The sequence below is a fragment of the Homarus americanus genome, unplaced genomic scaffold (assembly GCF_018991925.1).
Source record: "Homarus americanus isolate GMGI-L3 unplaced genomic scaffold, GMGI_Hamer_2.0 scaffold36970, whole genome shotgun sequence".
Lineage (NCBI taxonomy): Eukaryota > Metazoa > Arthropoda > Malacostraca > Decapoda > Nephropidae > Homarus > Homarus americanus.
This window is the reverse complement of record NW_024740094.1, coordinates 4,933,811-4,948,295: the sequence shown is the minus strand read 5'-3', so window position 1 is coordinate 4,948,295 and position 14,485 is coordinate 4,933,811. Positions and strand designations below refer to the sequence as shown.

The 14,485-nt window shown below is 40.0% G+C and overlaps 1 protein-coding gene across 1 annotated transcript; it reads left to right on the top strand.

Moving 5' to 3' along the window:
• Positions 1-482: 482 nt before the first annotated feature.
• Positions 483-11,388, top strand: LOC121875184. Its single transcript, XM_042379632.1, has 3 exons — positions 483-573; positions 6,420-6,707; positions 10,205-11,388. The coding sequence occupies exons 1-3, from the start codon at positions 523-525 to the stop codon at positions 10,457-10,459; spliced, it is 594 nt and encodes a 197-aa protein (XP_042235566.1). The 5' UTR covers positions 483-522; the 3' UTR covers positions 10,460-11,388.
• Positions 11,389-14,485: the final 3,097 nt, after the last annotated feature.

Below are 14,485 nucleotides of genomic sequence, written 5' to 3'. Positions count from 1 at the left end.
ATTAGAACAACCATCGTATTTACCGTTATCAGGATTACGCCAGGCCACCAATCAGCAGTTTCAGTTACTTTACAGCACCAGAATCTAAGTGTCCTGATTGGTGAGCGAGGCACAGCTGACCTACCAATCAGCATTTTTGCGTTTTCTATTTTATGGTATCAAACTTCTCTGATTGGTTGATTATGAGAATGTGATAGACCGAGTATTAAGCGTTGGTAAGGACTAGTTTTTATCATTATTCCTATATAAATTTTATCCTTCTATGTTACTTTACTATTTCATCGCAATCTTTCTTCTGATCTATTTTCTAGTATTGTTTACAAGGTTTATTGTCGATTCCATTTTATTCACTATACTGGCGATAGGATTATGTTTTTGTGGGTATTTATTTCCTCTACACAAGCGATAGTATTTTGTTTGTTTTATTCACGGAGGTTCATTTCACTTATACAAAGAAGAGTGGTTTGTTGTTGGGTGCTTTATGAAGTGCGTTATCAGTGTGTTATCTCTGTCCCTCTTATCATGGAGAAAATTAGTCAGGCGAGGTTAGTTGAGGGCTGGAGTCACTCACAGGTAAGATACTCTCCACTCTTATTGAATTACCTAAATTTATATGTTTGTAGAACACTTTACTACTTATTAAATTACTTTTATTTGTGTATTTAGAAGACTTTAGCAATAATACTTTCTTCGATATGAGGAATTTTTTTGGTCCAATGTTGACAACCAGGTAGTGATGGAAGGTGTCTAGAATTGTTTTGATGATATAAACTTTAAGCTAATTTGTTATATTTACTGCTAGACATAGATAATTGTTAGTTCATCATAACTACCAAGTGGTTTGATGGTTAACTTGTTTTGTGGGTTTATTTCTATATATTTTAAACCAATAATTGATGGCGAGTGATTAACTTATGATGCAGATCTACAAAACGTCTTCAACACTAAAAGGCTTTGTTTATTAATATTAACATAAATTAGCTTAAAATTAACTTAGAAGTTGTATATAATTTTGTTTCCCGATGACGCCTGACCCATCAAGTGTTGACTGTATAGTGTGAAGCATTAGTCTGTGTTGGTGAGTTTAACTACCAGCTGTACTGTGGTGGTGAGTATAACTACCAGCTGTACTGTGGTGGTGAGTTTAACTACCAGCTGTACTGTGGTGGTGAGTATAACTACCAGCTGTACTGTGGTGGTGAGTTTAACTACCAGCTGTACTGTGGTGGTGAGTATAACTACCAGCTGTACTGTGGTGGTGAGTTTAACTACCAGCTGTACTGTGGTGGTGAGTATAACTACCAGCTGTACTGGGTGGTGAGCTTAACTACCAGCTGTACTGTGGTGGTGAGTAACTACCAGCTGTACTGTGGTGGTGAGTATAACTACCAGCTGTACTGTGGTGGTGAGTTTAACTACCAGCTGTATTGTGGTGGTGAGTATAACTACCAGCTGTACTGAGGTGGTGAGTTTAGCTAATAGCTGTACTGTGGTGGTGAGTATAACTACCAGCTGTACTGTGGTGGTGAGTATAACTACCAGCTGTACTGTGGTGGTGAGTATAACTACCAGCTGTACTGTGGTGGTGAGTTTAACTACCAGCTGTACTGTGGTGGTGAGTTTAGCTAATAGCTGTACTGTGGTGGTGAGTATAACTACCAGCTGTACTGTGGTGGTGAGTTTAACTACCAGCTGTACTGTGTTGGTGAGTTTAGCTAATAGCTGTACTGTGGTGGTGAGTATAACTACCAGCTGTACTGTGGTGGTGAGTTTAACTACCAGCTGTACTGTGGTGGTGAGTTTAGCTAATAGCTGTACTGTGGTGGTGAGTATAACTACCAGCTGTACTGTGGTGGTGAGTTTAACTACCAGCTGTACTGTGTTGGTGAGTTTAGCTAATAGCTGTACTGTGGTGGTGAGTATAACTACCAGCTGTACTGTGGTGGTGAGTTTAACTACCAGCTGTACTGTGGTGGTGAGTTTAGCTAATAGTTGTACTGTGGTGGTGAGTATAACTACCAGCTGTACTGTGGTGGTGAGTTTAACTACCAGCTGTACTGTGGTGGTGAGTTTAGCTAATAGCTGTACTGTGGTGGTGAGTATAACTACCAGCTGTACTGTGGTGGTGAGTTTAACTACCAGCTGTACTGTGGTGGGTAGTATAACTACCAGCTGTACTGTGGTGGTGAGGATTTAACTACCAGCTGTACTGTGGTGGTGAGTTTAGCTAATAGCTGTACTGTGGTGGTGAGTATAACTACCAGCTGTACTGTGTGGTGGTGAGTATAACTACCAGCTGTACTGTGGTGGTGAGTATAACTACCAGCTGTACTGTGGTGGTGAGTTTAACTACCTGCTGTACTGTGGTGGTGAGTTTAGCTAATAGCTGTACTGTGGTGGTGAGTATAACTACCAGCTGTACTGTGGTGGTGAGTTTAACTACCAGCTGTACTGTGGTGGTGAGTTTAGCTACCAGCTGTACTGTGGTGGTGAGTTTAACTACCAGCTGTACTGTGGTGGTGAGTTTAGCTAACAGCTGTACTGTGGTGGTGAGTTTAACTACCAGCTGTACTGTGGTGGTGAGAGTATAACTACCAGCTGTACTGTGGCGGTGAGTTTAACTACCAGCTGTACTGTGGTGGTGAGTTTAACTACCAGCTGTACTGTGGTGGTGAGTTTAACTACCAGCTGTACTGTGGTGGTGAGTTTAACTACCAGCTGTACTGTGGTGGTGGGTTTTGGCTAACAGCTGTACCGTGGTGGTGGGTGCTACCAGCTGCACTGTGGTGGTCACAGCTGTATGGATTCTAAGGACAGGATGCAAACAGTGTATACACCTGGCCGCCACATCCTAACACCCAGAAATTTTATTGTGTTCTGAGTCTGAATTCTCAAGCAACTAGTACTTTAGTTGTCCCTTAACCACATTAACTGCTATATTTGTGTGTTAGTTCAAGTGAGGCAGTAGGAGCTGGGTACCGCACATTCAGCTGAAGTAAACATTTATCAAGTGATCGTCAAAAGCTGAAAACTTCTTCAGTATATTATCACATATGATCCAGACATGATATTCATTTGTGAAAATTAACAAAATTCAAAGTTAACGTTTCGGGAGATTTCTATTACTTACCAAGACCACAATTTAGTTGACTACAACTGTGTACCTTAACACAAGTTAGTTTACTACAGCAGTACAACAGTGTACCTTAACACAGGTTAGTTTACTACGACAGTACAACAGTGTACCTTAACACAGGTTAGTTTACTACAACAGTGTACCTTAACACATGTTAGTTTATTACAACAGTGTACCTTAACACAGGTTAGTTTACTACAGCAGTACAACAGTGTACCTTAACACAGGTTAGTTTACTACGACAGTACAACAATGTATCCTAACACAGATTAGTTTACTACAAACGTGTACCTTAACACAGGTTAGTTTACTACGACAGTACAACAATGTACCTTAACACAGGTTAGTTTACTACAGCAGTACAGCAGTGTACCTTAACACATGTTAGTTTACTACAACAGTTCAACAGTGTACCTTAACACAGGTTAGTTTACTACAAACGTGTACCTTAACACAGGTTAGTTTACTACAGCAGTACCACAGCGTACCTTAACACAGGTTAGTTTACTACAGCAGTACAACAGTGTACCTTAACACATGTTAGTTTACTACAACAGTACAACAGTGTACCTTAACACAGGTTAGTTTACTACAACAGTGTACCTTAACACATGTTAGTTTACTACAACAGTACAACAGTGTACCTTAACACAGGTTAGTTTACTACAACAGTGTACCTTAACACAGGTTAATTTACTACAACAGTGTACCTTATCACATGTTAGTTTACTACTACAGTGTACCTTAACACAGGTTAGTTTACTGCAGCAGTACAACAATGTACCTTAACACATGTTAGTTTACTACAACAGTACAACAGTGTACCTTAACACAGGTTAGTTTACTACAACAGTGTACCTTAACACATGTTAGTTTACTACAACAGTGTACCTTAACACAGGTTAGTTTACTACAGCACTAGTACAGCAGTACAACAGTGTACCTTAACACAGGTTAGTTTACTACAACAGTACAACAGTGTACCTTAACACATGTTAGTTTACTACAACAGTACAACAGTGTACCTTAACACATGTTAGTTTACTACAACAGTACAACAGTGTACCTTAACATAGGTTAGTTTATTACAACAGTACAACAGTGTACCTTAACACATGTTAGTTTACTACAACAGTGTACCTTAACACAGGTTAGTTTACTACAACAGTGTACCTTAACACAGGTTAGTTTACTACAGCAGTACAACAGTGTACCTAACACAGGTTAGTTTACTACAGCAGTTCAACAGTGTACCTTAACACATGTTAGTTTACTAAAACAGTGTACCTTAACACAGGTTAGTTTACTACAACAGTACAACAGCGTACCTTAACACATGTTAGTTTACTACAACAGTACAACAGTGTACCTTAACATAGGTTAGTTTACTACAACAGTACAACAGTGTACCTTAACACATGCTAGTTTACTACAACAGTGTACCTTAACACAGGTTAGTTTACTACAACAGTACAACAGCGTACCTTAACACAGGTTAGTTTACTACAGCAGTACCACAGCGTACCTTAACACAGGTTAGTTTACTACAGCAGTACAACAGTGTACCTTAACACATGTTAGTTTACTGCAACAGTACAACAGTGTGCCTTAACACATGTTAGTTTACTACAATAGTATACCTTAACACATGTTAGTTTACTACAACAGTGTACCTTAACACAGGTTAGTTTACTACAACAGCGTACCTTAACACAGGTTAGTTTACTACAACAGTGTACCTTAACACATGTTAGTTTACTGCAACAGTACAACAGTGTGCCTTAACACAGGTTAGTTTACTACAATAGTATACCTTAACACATGTTAGTTTACTACAACAGTGTACATTAACACAGGTTAGTTTACTACAACAGTGTACCTTAACACAGGTTAGTTTCTACAACAGTGTACCTTAACACAGGTTAGTTTACTACAACAGTGTGCCTTAACACAGGTTAGTTTACTACAGCAGTACCACAGTGCCTTAACACAGGTTAGTTTACTACAGCAGTACAACAGTGTACCTTAACACATGTTAGTTTACTGCAACAGTACAACAGTGTGCCTTAACACATGTTAGTTTACTACAATAGTATACCTTAACACATGTTAGTTTACTACAACAGTGTACCTTAACACAGGTTAGTTTACTACAACAGCGTACCTTAACACAGGTTAGTTTACTACAACAGTGTACCTTAACACATGTTAGTTTACTGCAACAGTACAACAGTGTGCCTTAACACAGGTTAGTTTACTACAATAGTATACCTTAACACATGTTAGTTTACTACAACAGTGTACCTTAACACAGGTTAGTTTACTACAACAGTGTACCTTAACACAGGTTAGTTTACTACAACAGTGTACCTTAACACAGGTTAGTTTACTACAACAGTGCTAACACAGGTTAGTTTACTACAACAGTGTACCTTAACACAGGTTAGTTTACTACAACAGTGTACCTTAACACAGGTTAGTTTACTACAACAGTACAAAAGTGTACCATAACACAATGTTAGTTTACTTCACCAGTATACCTTAACACAGGTTAGTTTACTACAGCAGTGTACCTTAACACAGGTTAGTTTACTACAACAGTGTACCTTAACACAGGTTAGTTAACTACAACAGTGTACCTTAACACAGGTTGTTTACTACAACAGTGTACCTTAACACATGTTAGTTTACTACAACAGTGTACCTTAACACAGGTTAGTTTACTACAACGTTATGCCTTAACACAGGTTAGTTTACTACAACAGTGTACCTTAACACAGGTTAGTTTACTACAACAGTGTACCTTAACACAGGTTAGTTTACTACAACAGTGTACCTTAACACAGGTTAGTTTACTACAACAGTGTACCTTAACACAGGTTAGTTTACTACAACAGTGTACCTTAACACAGGTTAGTTTACTACAACAGTGTACCTTAACACAGGTTAGTTTACTACAACAGTGTACCTTAACACAGTTTAGTTTACTACAGCAGTACAAAAGTGTACCATAACACAGGTTAGTTTACTTCAACAGTATACCTTAACACATTTATTTACCTTGCATTAAATCATCTACCGTATATTACTTACCTGATCTATTAAAAAAATATTAGCAGTAAAGCCTTTGTCAACTTCGCCTACATTATGAAATTTGATATAATTCTAAACTTTTTGGTCTGGATGTCAGCCGCTCTCTTGTTATTAATTGTAGCTGATTAGCTGACCGAGTAGAGACGTCATCACAGGATAATCGAGTAGTGACATCATTTGATTTTCACAGAAGATAAAGATGGCACCAAAGTGTAAGGTATGTAGCGACTCGTTCGCCCCCGGGAACAAGGAGCCTCTCTCTCTCAAGTGCGGCCACAGCTTCTGCCGAGAGTGTCTCAATAAGATCAAGGCCACGACAGGTTCTCTCAAGTGCCCAACTTGTCGTGTAATCAACGACACCTCGGATGTAAGCAAGTTGACAGTGAACTACGACCTCATGACAGCCAGCGTGTCCAGCTGTTCTACTACAATCCCTGGTGGCAATTTTACACCCATGGGTTCAGCTCCTCCTTCCAAGGTATGTCTGTTAGGCTGGCAACACTAACTTTCAGATCATGAGATTTTAGCCCAACACATTATTTAGGTAAAGAAGTTTCAATCTCGGATTTTTTCGTCGAAAGTATTTCAGCATCAGAAGATATAACTAAATGGCGAGTCCATACGACCCACCTGGGGAGAGTCTGGTGAGGTATAGTGACGAGACACAAAAGGAAGGTTAGCCATCACGACATCTGATGATATCAATCTATTTCTCCTTTCACCTTCACCGAGTATTAGTTACATTAAAACTGACCTACTTTTGTACTATACTACTGTAATGGTCTATTGCTGTACTATACTACTGTAATGGTCTGTTGCTGTACAGTACTACTGTAATGGTCTGTTGCTGTACTATACTACTGTAATGGTCTATTGCTGTACTATACTACTGTAATGGTCTGTTGCTGTACAGTACTATACTACTGTAATGGTGTATTGCTGTACTATACTACTGTAATGGTCTGTTGCTGTACAGTACTATACTACTGTAATGGTCTATTGCTGTACTATACTACTGTAATGGTCTATTGCTGTACTATACTACTGTAATGGTCTGTTGCTGTACTATACTACTGTAATGGTCTATTGCTGTACTATACTACTGTAATGGTCTATTGCTGTACTATACTACTGTAATGGTCTGTTGCTGTACTATACTACTGTAATGGTCTATTGCTGTACTATACTACTGTAATGGTCTATTGCTGTACTATACTACTGTAATGGTCTGTTGCTGTACTATACTACTGTAATGGTCTATTGCTGTACTATACTACTGTAATGGTCTATTGCGGCTATACTACTGTAATGGTCTGTTGCTGTACTATACTACTGTAATGGTCTATTGCTGTACAGTACTATACTACTGTAATGGTCTATTGCTGTACTATACTACTGTAATGGTCTGTTGCTGACTATACTACTGTAATGGTCTGTTGCTGTACTATACTACTGTAATGGTCTATTGCTGTACTATACTACTGTAATGGTCTATTGCTGTACTATACTACTGTAATGGTCTATTGCTGTACTATACTACTGTAATGGTCTATTGCTGTACTATACTACTGTAATGGTCTGTTGCTGTACTATACTACTGTAATGGTCTATTGCTGTACAGTACTATACTACTGTAATGGTCTATTGCTGTACTATACTACTGTAATGGTCTATTGCTGTACTATACTACTGTAATGGTCTATTGCTGTACTATACTACTGTAATGGTCTGTTGCTGTACTATACTACTGTAATGGTCTATTGCGTACTATACTACTGTAATGGTCTATTGCTGTACTATACTACTGTAATGGTCTATTGCTGTACTATACTACTGTAATGGTCTATTGCTGTACTATACTACTGTAATGGTCTATTGTGTACTATACTACTGTAATGGTCTGTTGCTGTACAGTACTATACTGTAATGGTCTATTGCTGACTATACTACTGTAATGGTCTATTGCTGTACTATACTACTGTAATGGTCTGTTGCTGTACTATACTACTGTAATGGTCTATTGCTGTACTATACTACTGTAATGGTCTATTGCTGTACAGTACTATACTACTGTAATGGTCTATTGCTGTACTATACTACTGTAATGGTCTATTGCTGTACAGTACTATACTACTGTAATGGTCTATTGCTGTACTATACTACTGTAATGGTCTGTTGCTGTACTATACTACTGTAATGGTCTATTGCTGTACAGTACTATACTACTGTAATGGTCTGTTTGCTGTATATACTACTGTAATGGTCTGTTGCTGTACTATACTACTGTAATGGTCTATTGCTGTACAGTACTATACTACTGTAATGGTCTTTTGCTGTACTATACTACTGTAATGGTCTGCTGTACTATACTACTGTAATGGTCTATTGCTGTACTATACTACTGTAATGGTCTATTGCTTACTATACTACTGTAATGGTCTGTTGCTGTACTATACTACTGTAATGGTCTGTTGCTGTACTATACTACTGTAATGGTCTGTTGCTGTACTATACTATGTAATGGTCTATTGCTGTACTATACTACTAATGGTCTATTGCTGTACTATACTACTGTAATGGTCTATTGCTGTACTATACTACTGTAATGGTCTATTGCTGTACTATACTACTGTAATGGTCTATTGCTGTACTATACTACTGTAATGGTCTGTTGCTGTACTATACTACTGTAATGGTCTATTGCTGTACTATACTACTGTAATGGTCTGTTGCTGTACTATATACTACTGTAATGGTCTATTGCTGTACTTACTATACTACTGTAATGGTCTATTGCTGTACTATACTACTGTAATGGTCTGTTGCTGTACTATACTACTGTAATGGTCTGTTGCTGTACTATACTACTGTAATGGTCTGTTGCTGTACTATACTACTGTAATGGTCTATTGCTGTACTATACTACTGTAATGGTCTATTGCTGTACTATACTACTGTAATGGTCTGTTGCTGTACTATCTACTGTAATGGTTCTTACTATGCTACTAAATGGTCTATTGCTGTACTATACTACTGAATGGTCTGTTGCATTGAGTAATGGTCTGTTGCTGAACTATACTACTGTAATAGTTGTTGTACTATACTACTGTAATGGTCTCTTATTGTACTAAACTTTGCATATCCACTGTTGTAGTAACTATACTGAGTAAAGCAATGTAAGTGCTTTTTTTCTGCTGAGTACAGCCTGCCCTTCCTCGTTAAATTTGAATCCGATTTTGTTTGAAAATTTGACTGATTATTTTAACCACACCTTCGTTATTCAATCGGGAGCAAAATAGGTTCAGGTATATGAATTAAATCTGATTTATTTGATGATACTAAAACAAATTACAACTCGGTAATATTACCTTATGCAAAAACTAACATTTTAAAAGATCATAATCACATTGAAATACCATATGGACGTCAACAGAGGCGGGAAATATGACTGCGAACAACTTCATATTTTTCCCGCCATTGCTAACGGTCGTGTAATATTTCAATGTGATTCTGATCTTTAAAAATGTTGTTTTTGCATAATGTAGTATTACTGATACGTAATTTGTCTTAGTATGCCTTATTGTGGGTAAAAATAAGTATATATTAAATGCATCCTCCGAAAGCGTGAATTTGCTACCAGAGTTTAACAGTTAATTCATGTATAATACTTCTGATAAACTTCCTACGGACTTCTATATTTGAAATAACGAATGTATGTATCTTTATATAATTTAGCTAAATATCTTTCTCGTGAGAAACGGTCATCAGAACGATTATGAATAAACTCATTTAGAAATACATCATTAGTTCAGGACAAAATCGGACAGGTTTTCAACAGCCAATCAGCTGTAACTCTTGGGGAGGGGGCGGGGGAGCTTTTCTCAGCTGAGAAAAAGACGCACTGTAGTCACTTCAGCTGGTCTAGGTAATACAATTACAGTATTGATGTAGCATAACACAAGGAATTTCCCATAGGGCGCCATATCTGTCGTAGTAAAGGACCTCACCGACCAGCAGTTCCGCCTCCCAATCCAGCCCACGAGTACCATCAAAGACCTGAAGAAGGTTTTGCAGGCGCAGTATGGCATTGCCCCAGAGAACACTCGCCTCCTGTTCCGTGGCCGCCGCCTGGAGGACAACAAGACGCTCAACGACTACTGCATCACGACTGGCAACATCATCCAGATGTCGACCAGATATGTGGGAGGAGATGTTTGCAGGAGACGTTAGGCCGCCTTCCCTCCAACCACTCATATTGACACTTGACACACTACACCCACTACATTGACCCGGGTTCTCAAAGATTCGTTCGTTTAATTTCTCACCCACTAGCTGGAAATAACAAAATGCATACATTTACGGTTGAGTCCCAGTGAATTTTCGACGCCGTTTTGGCCCCCATCATTTTACTATATCTTAATTGTGCCATTGAACAAAAACTTACATTTTCTGTATTGAGAAATATTTAACGTACGAAACTCAGAATTCTCGGTCAGAATCATTGCCTTTCAGACCAGCACATGATGGCTCGGTTACACACCAGGCGATACATAACATTCATTATTAAACAACATTTAGTTAACTCTTTATATTCTACTCTCGAAACAATGTTATATCATTATTGGACAAAGTGAATGTGTCTTAGTATTGAGTGGAGGTATATAATGTAAGCTAGTTTATACTGATGTTCGAGGGTCACGTTGTTCTGTTCACCTCACGTTCTTCACACCTGATAATTTCTCTCTAATTGGCCCTGATTGAACCCGCGTAAATTGTACTTTTAACAGCCACCATTTTTGTGTCGAGGTATACAGGAACTGACAAGGAGTTACCAGACGTCAGTTGTAAGCTGGGTGAGCTGTGTCATAGTGTTCTGGTTGATCCCTCGGCGTTTACTGAACACTGAAACAATGGTGTAAGGCTGACTCTTATGTAATCCTCAGGTCATATACCAGAGAAGACAAATTCTAAGGAAGGCATAACTGCTGTGGTTAGTCTTACGTAGATACACCAACCTGACGTCTAGTTCAGGTCACACATATGTAACACTGTGTTGTGGTAACACGCAAGTTACAATAACTAACAAAATGAAACAACATTGGTCTAATGATCATCACTACCTAACCTTGAGGACCAGCACTAGATGATAAATCATTATATGTATATATATATATATATATATATATATATATATATATATATATATATATATATATATATATATATATATATATATATATAAAATGATTTATCATCGAGTGCTGGTCCTCAAGGTGGTAATGATGATCATTAGACCAATGTTGTTGAAATTATTTGTCTTGTATGAAACTATTGTTGAGACTCTCTCTCCTAGGCCCCATAACCAACACCTGTTACACTTGTGATTTTAATATAATTTTAATAAACTCACATACAAAAGCTGTTTTCTTATACCGCCTCCTAAAAACTTAATTTAAAAAGAAATAAAAGTTGACTTACAATAATAGACAGAACATTCTTGTGACAGTAACCGTCTGATGAGTGAGTGTGTGTGCGTGTGTGTGCAGTGTGTGTGTGTGAACACACTGGGTGGTGTAACGCGTGTATTAGCCTGTCATATTAATATTATATAAATATGGGCTAAGGACATATATTCATTATATACATTCTATCACTCAGACTATTGAGCACACAGCTACACAAGCATTTGTTCTGTCACACCTCCTCGGGTGGATAGCCCATAAACATTTGTTCTGTCACACCTCCTCGGGTGGATAGCCCATAAACATTTGTTCTGTCACACCTCCTCGGATGGATAGCCCATAAACATTTGCTCTTTCACACCTTCTCGGGTGTACAGCCCATAAATCTACAGATTCAACTCTCAGTGTGTGAGTAGGCCTGTTTAGATAATGTCTGTGGAAGGATCGGTTACTCTCCAATCACCAGACTCAAGAGAGGACAGCCAGTTCCCGCAGTTCACAGCCCGACATGATACTGTAAAGTCGTGTCGTGAGACCAGCTCTCCAGGCTGTACCTCTCTCTAATTATATCAGCTAATTACAAGCTAATAGCTAATGCTCATTAGTCTGTCAATGCCAAATAATTGTACAGACATGACTACCCAATATAACTAGAAAATCACCAGGTGCATTTACATTAAACCAAGGAACGACAAGTAAAGAGAACAGTACCTGTGTGTCTTGTTTAACTTACAAGCTAAGATAATTACCAGTACAACCCAGGACAGCTGTGACGATTTCAACTATCAACCAATCTACGACTGTATCAAAGGTGACAAGCCGTGAGATTACCTGATATATCACTCAGTTGCATCAAAGGTACCAGCGACTAACCTACACTCGTTCAGGCAAGTGTTAACAAGCAAGATAGTTTGGTATCATACCACAGCTAAAACACGCGGCTACTATGACAGCATTATGTTAGCGTTAAGGTGCAAGCACTGCTTGCTTCCTCTCGCTTTCAGCTACCGCCGCTGGCTAGCCCTCGTGGCAAACAGGGAAGCAGCTTGCACAAGTCTTCCCCTGCCAGTACACAGCCTCTTCACCATCAAGACTCCTGCTGTGCCTCCTCGTGGCAACACACGGTAACTGGGTGCCTTGTGGGCCCAGGCTAAACCAGCAGGGGATCTCGGAGTAGCAGTGGGCCCCAGAGGGAAGGCTCATAGACCCACTGGCATGTATACACGTCCTGGCGCCTACCAACCATTGCCTCGCTGCCTTGTGGATAAACCTTGGTAGATCTAAGGCTACGGGAATAAACCATGAACGAAAAATATGTGGTGGAGCCCCGAATAAGGCAGACATGCTTACAGAGCTCCAACAAGACCCCAACGGCGGTATAGGCAGAAGAGGTGCCCACAATGGAAACCCAATGACTACACCGGCGAAGGAAGGCAATGCATGATGGACAAGCTACTAAGGCGAAACCCAGGAAACTGGGCTATCGGCAGTTAATTTCAAATCTCCCTCTCCCCAGTCGTTGCAACACTTGCACCACTGTATAATGAAAAGGGAGAGTCAAGATGTGTGGTTGCAGCCTGTGCTCCTGCCTCACCACATAAATCAACTTGCGTGCAGCCATCATCCAGCTCATCATACCTCTCATCATCATCAAAACCATGGGCAGCACAGATAAGGTGGTCGTTTATGCACTGGGATGTAGGCAGCGGTGCAATCCGGTCCTGCCTGTGCGACTGAGCAGCCTTTTCGAGGAGTTACTCTGCTCACCCCACATGGGGAGGGGGCTAGAAAAAGTCCCCTAAGCATAGCCTGCCTAAAGAACCAGCCTGACTGAGTAACCACACCCAGTAAGGTCATCCTTTTGTGGTCGAAAATACAATAATAATTACAAATCAAAACAAAAGCAAACTATACAACTTCTTGTGGTCGCTGTATGGAATGTCAGGACCCTTCTGGATACTGGCACAAATGAGCATCCTGAAAGAAGAACCGCCCTTGTGGCAAAAGAGCTGGCTAGGTATAACCTCGACATAACAGCCATTAGGGAGTCCCTGCTCCCAGACGAAGGTCAACTCACAGAACGGGGGTCTGGATATACCTTCTGAAAGGGTAAGGGTAAGCCTGCTGCAGAGAAAAAACCACATTTATGGAGTTGGCTTTGCCATCCACTAACGCTAACTGAAATGCGCTATTGGGATCAACGAGCAGCTCATGACTCTTCGAGTCCCACTGAATCACTCACGTCTTGCCTCCTTCACCAGAGCATATGCCCGAACACTGGTTGCAGAGGATATCATCACGGAGGCCTTTTACCCCGACAGAGTGCTAACCTCTACCCCAGAGAAGATAAGGTTGTGGTCCCTGGTGACTTCAATGCCAGAGTTGGCAAAGATGCTGACATTTAGCAGAGAATCATAGGGAAAATGGGCTAAGCAAGTGTAATCCCAACGACCTACTCCTCCTCAGCAAGTGTGCTGCACACTACCTCACTATCACTAATACCCCAGGCTGACCTAGCTTGGAGAAGGACGTGCCCCTAAGTGCTCGTGTTAGTGAGCATAGGAAATGGCCGCTGTGGATCGTTATCTTGTGGGGGAAGAGGGACGGCGTGTGAGGAAAGATGACCCCCTGGCCACTCTGTTAAGTCAGCTAGAGCAGTTGAGGAGAGAGATAGACGTTTTAAAGGGGGAGAACGAAGCCCTCAGGGCTGAACTCCTTCAGGTAGGACACCTGCGTAGGAGGGTCAGGAGGAGCAGGCGTGGAGAGTGGTTGTCTCCAAGGGGATGAGGGTCAG

What these genes read in the sequence shown, in the direction of transcription:
- LOC121875184 (XM_042379632.1), top strand. Translation starts at nt 523, where the DNA reads ATGGAGAAAATTAGTCAGGCGAGGTTAGTTGAGGGCTGGAGTCACTCA. An exon ending in AGGGCTGGAGTCACTCACAG is followed by an intron (nt 574 to 6,419) that starts GTAAGATACTCT and finishes TGATTTTCACAG; the next exon opens with AAGATAAAGATGGCACCAAA. An exon ending in GTTCAGCTCCTCCTTCCAAG is followed by an intron (nt 6,708 to 10,204) that starts GTATGTCTGTTA and finishes AATTTCCCATAG; the next exon opens with GGCGCCATATCTGTCGTAGT.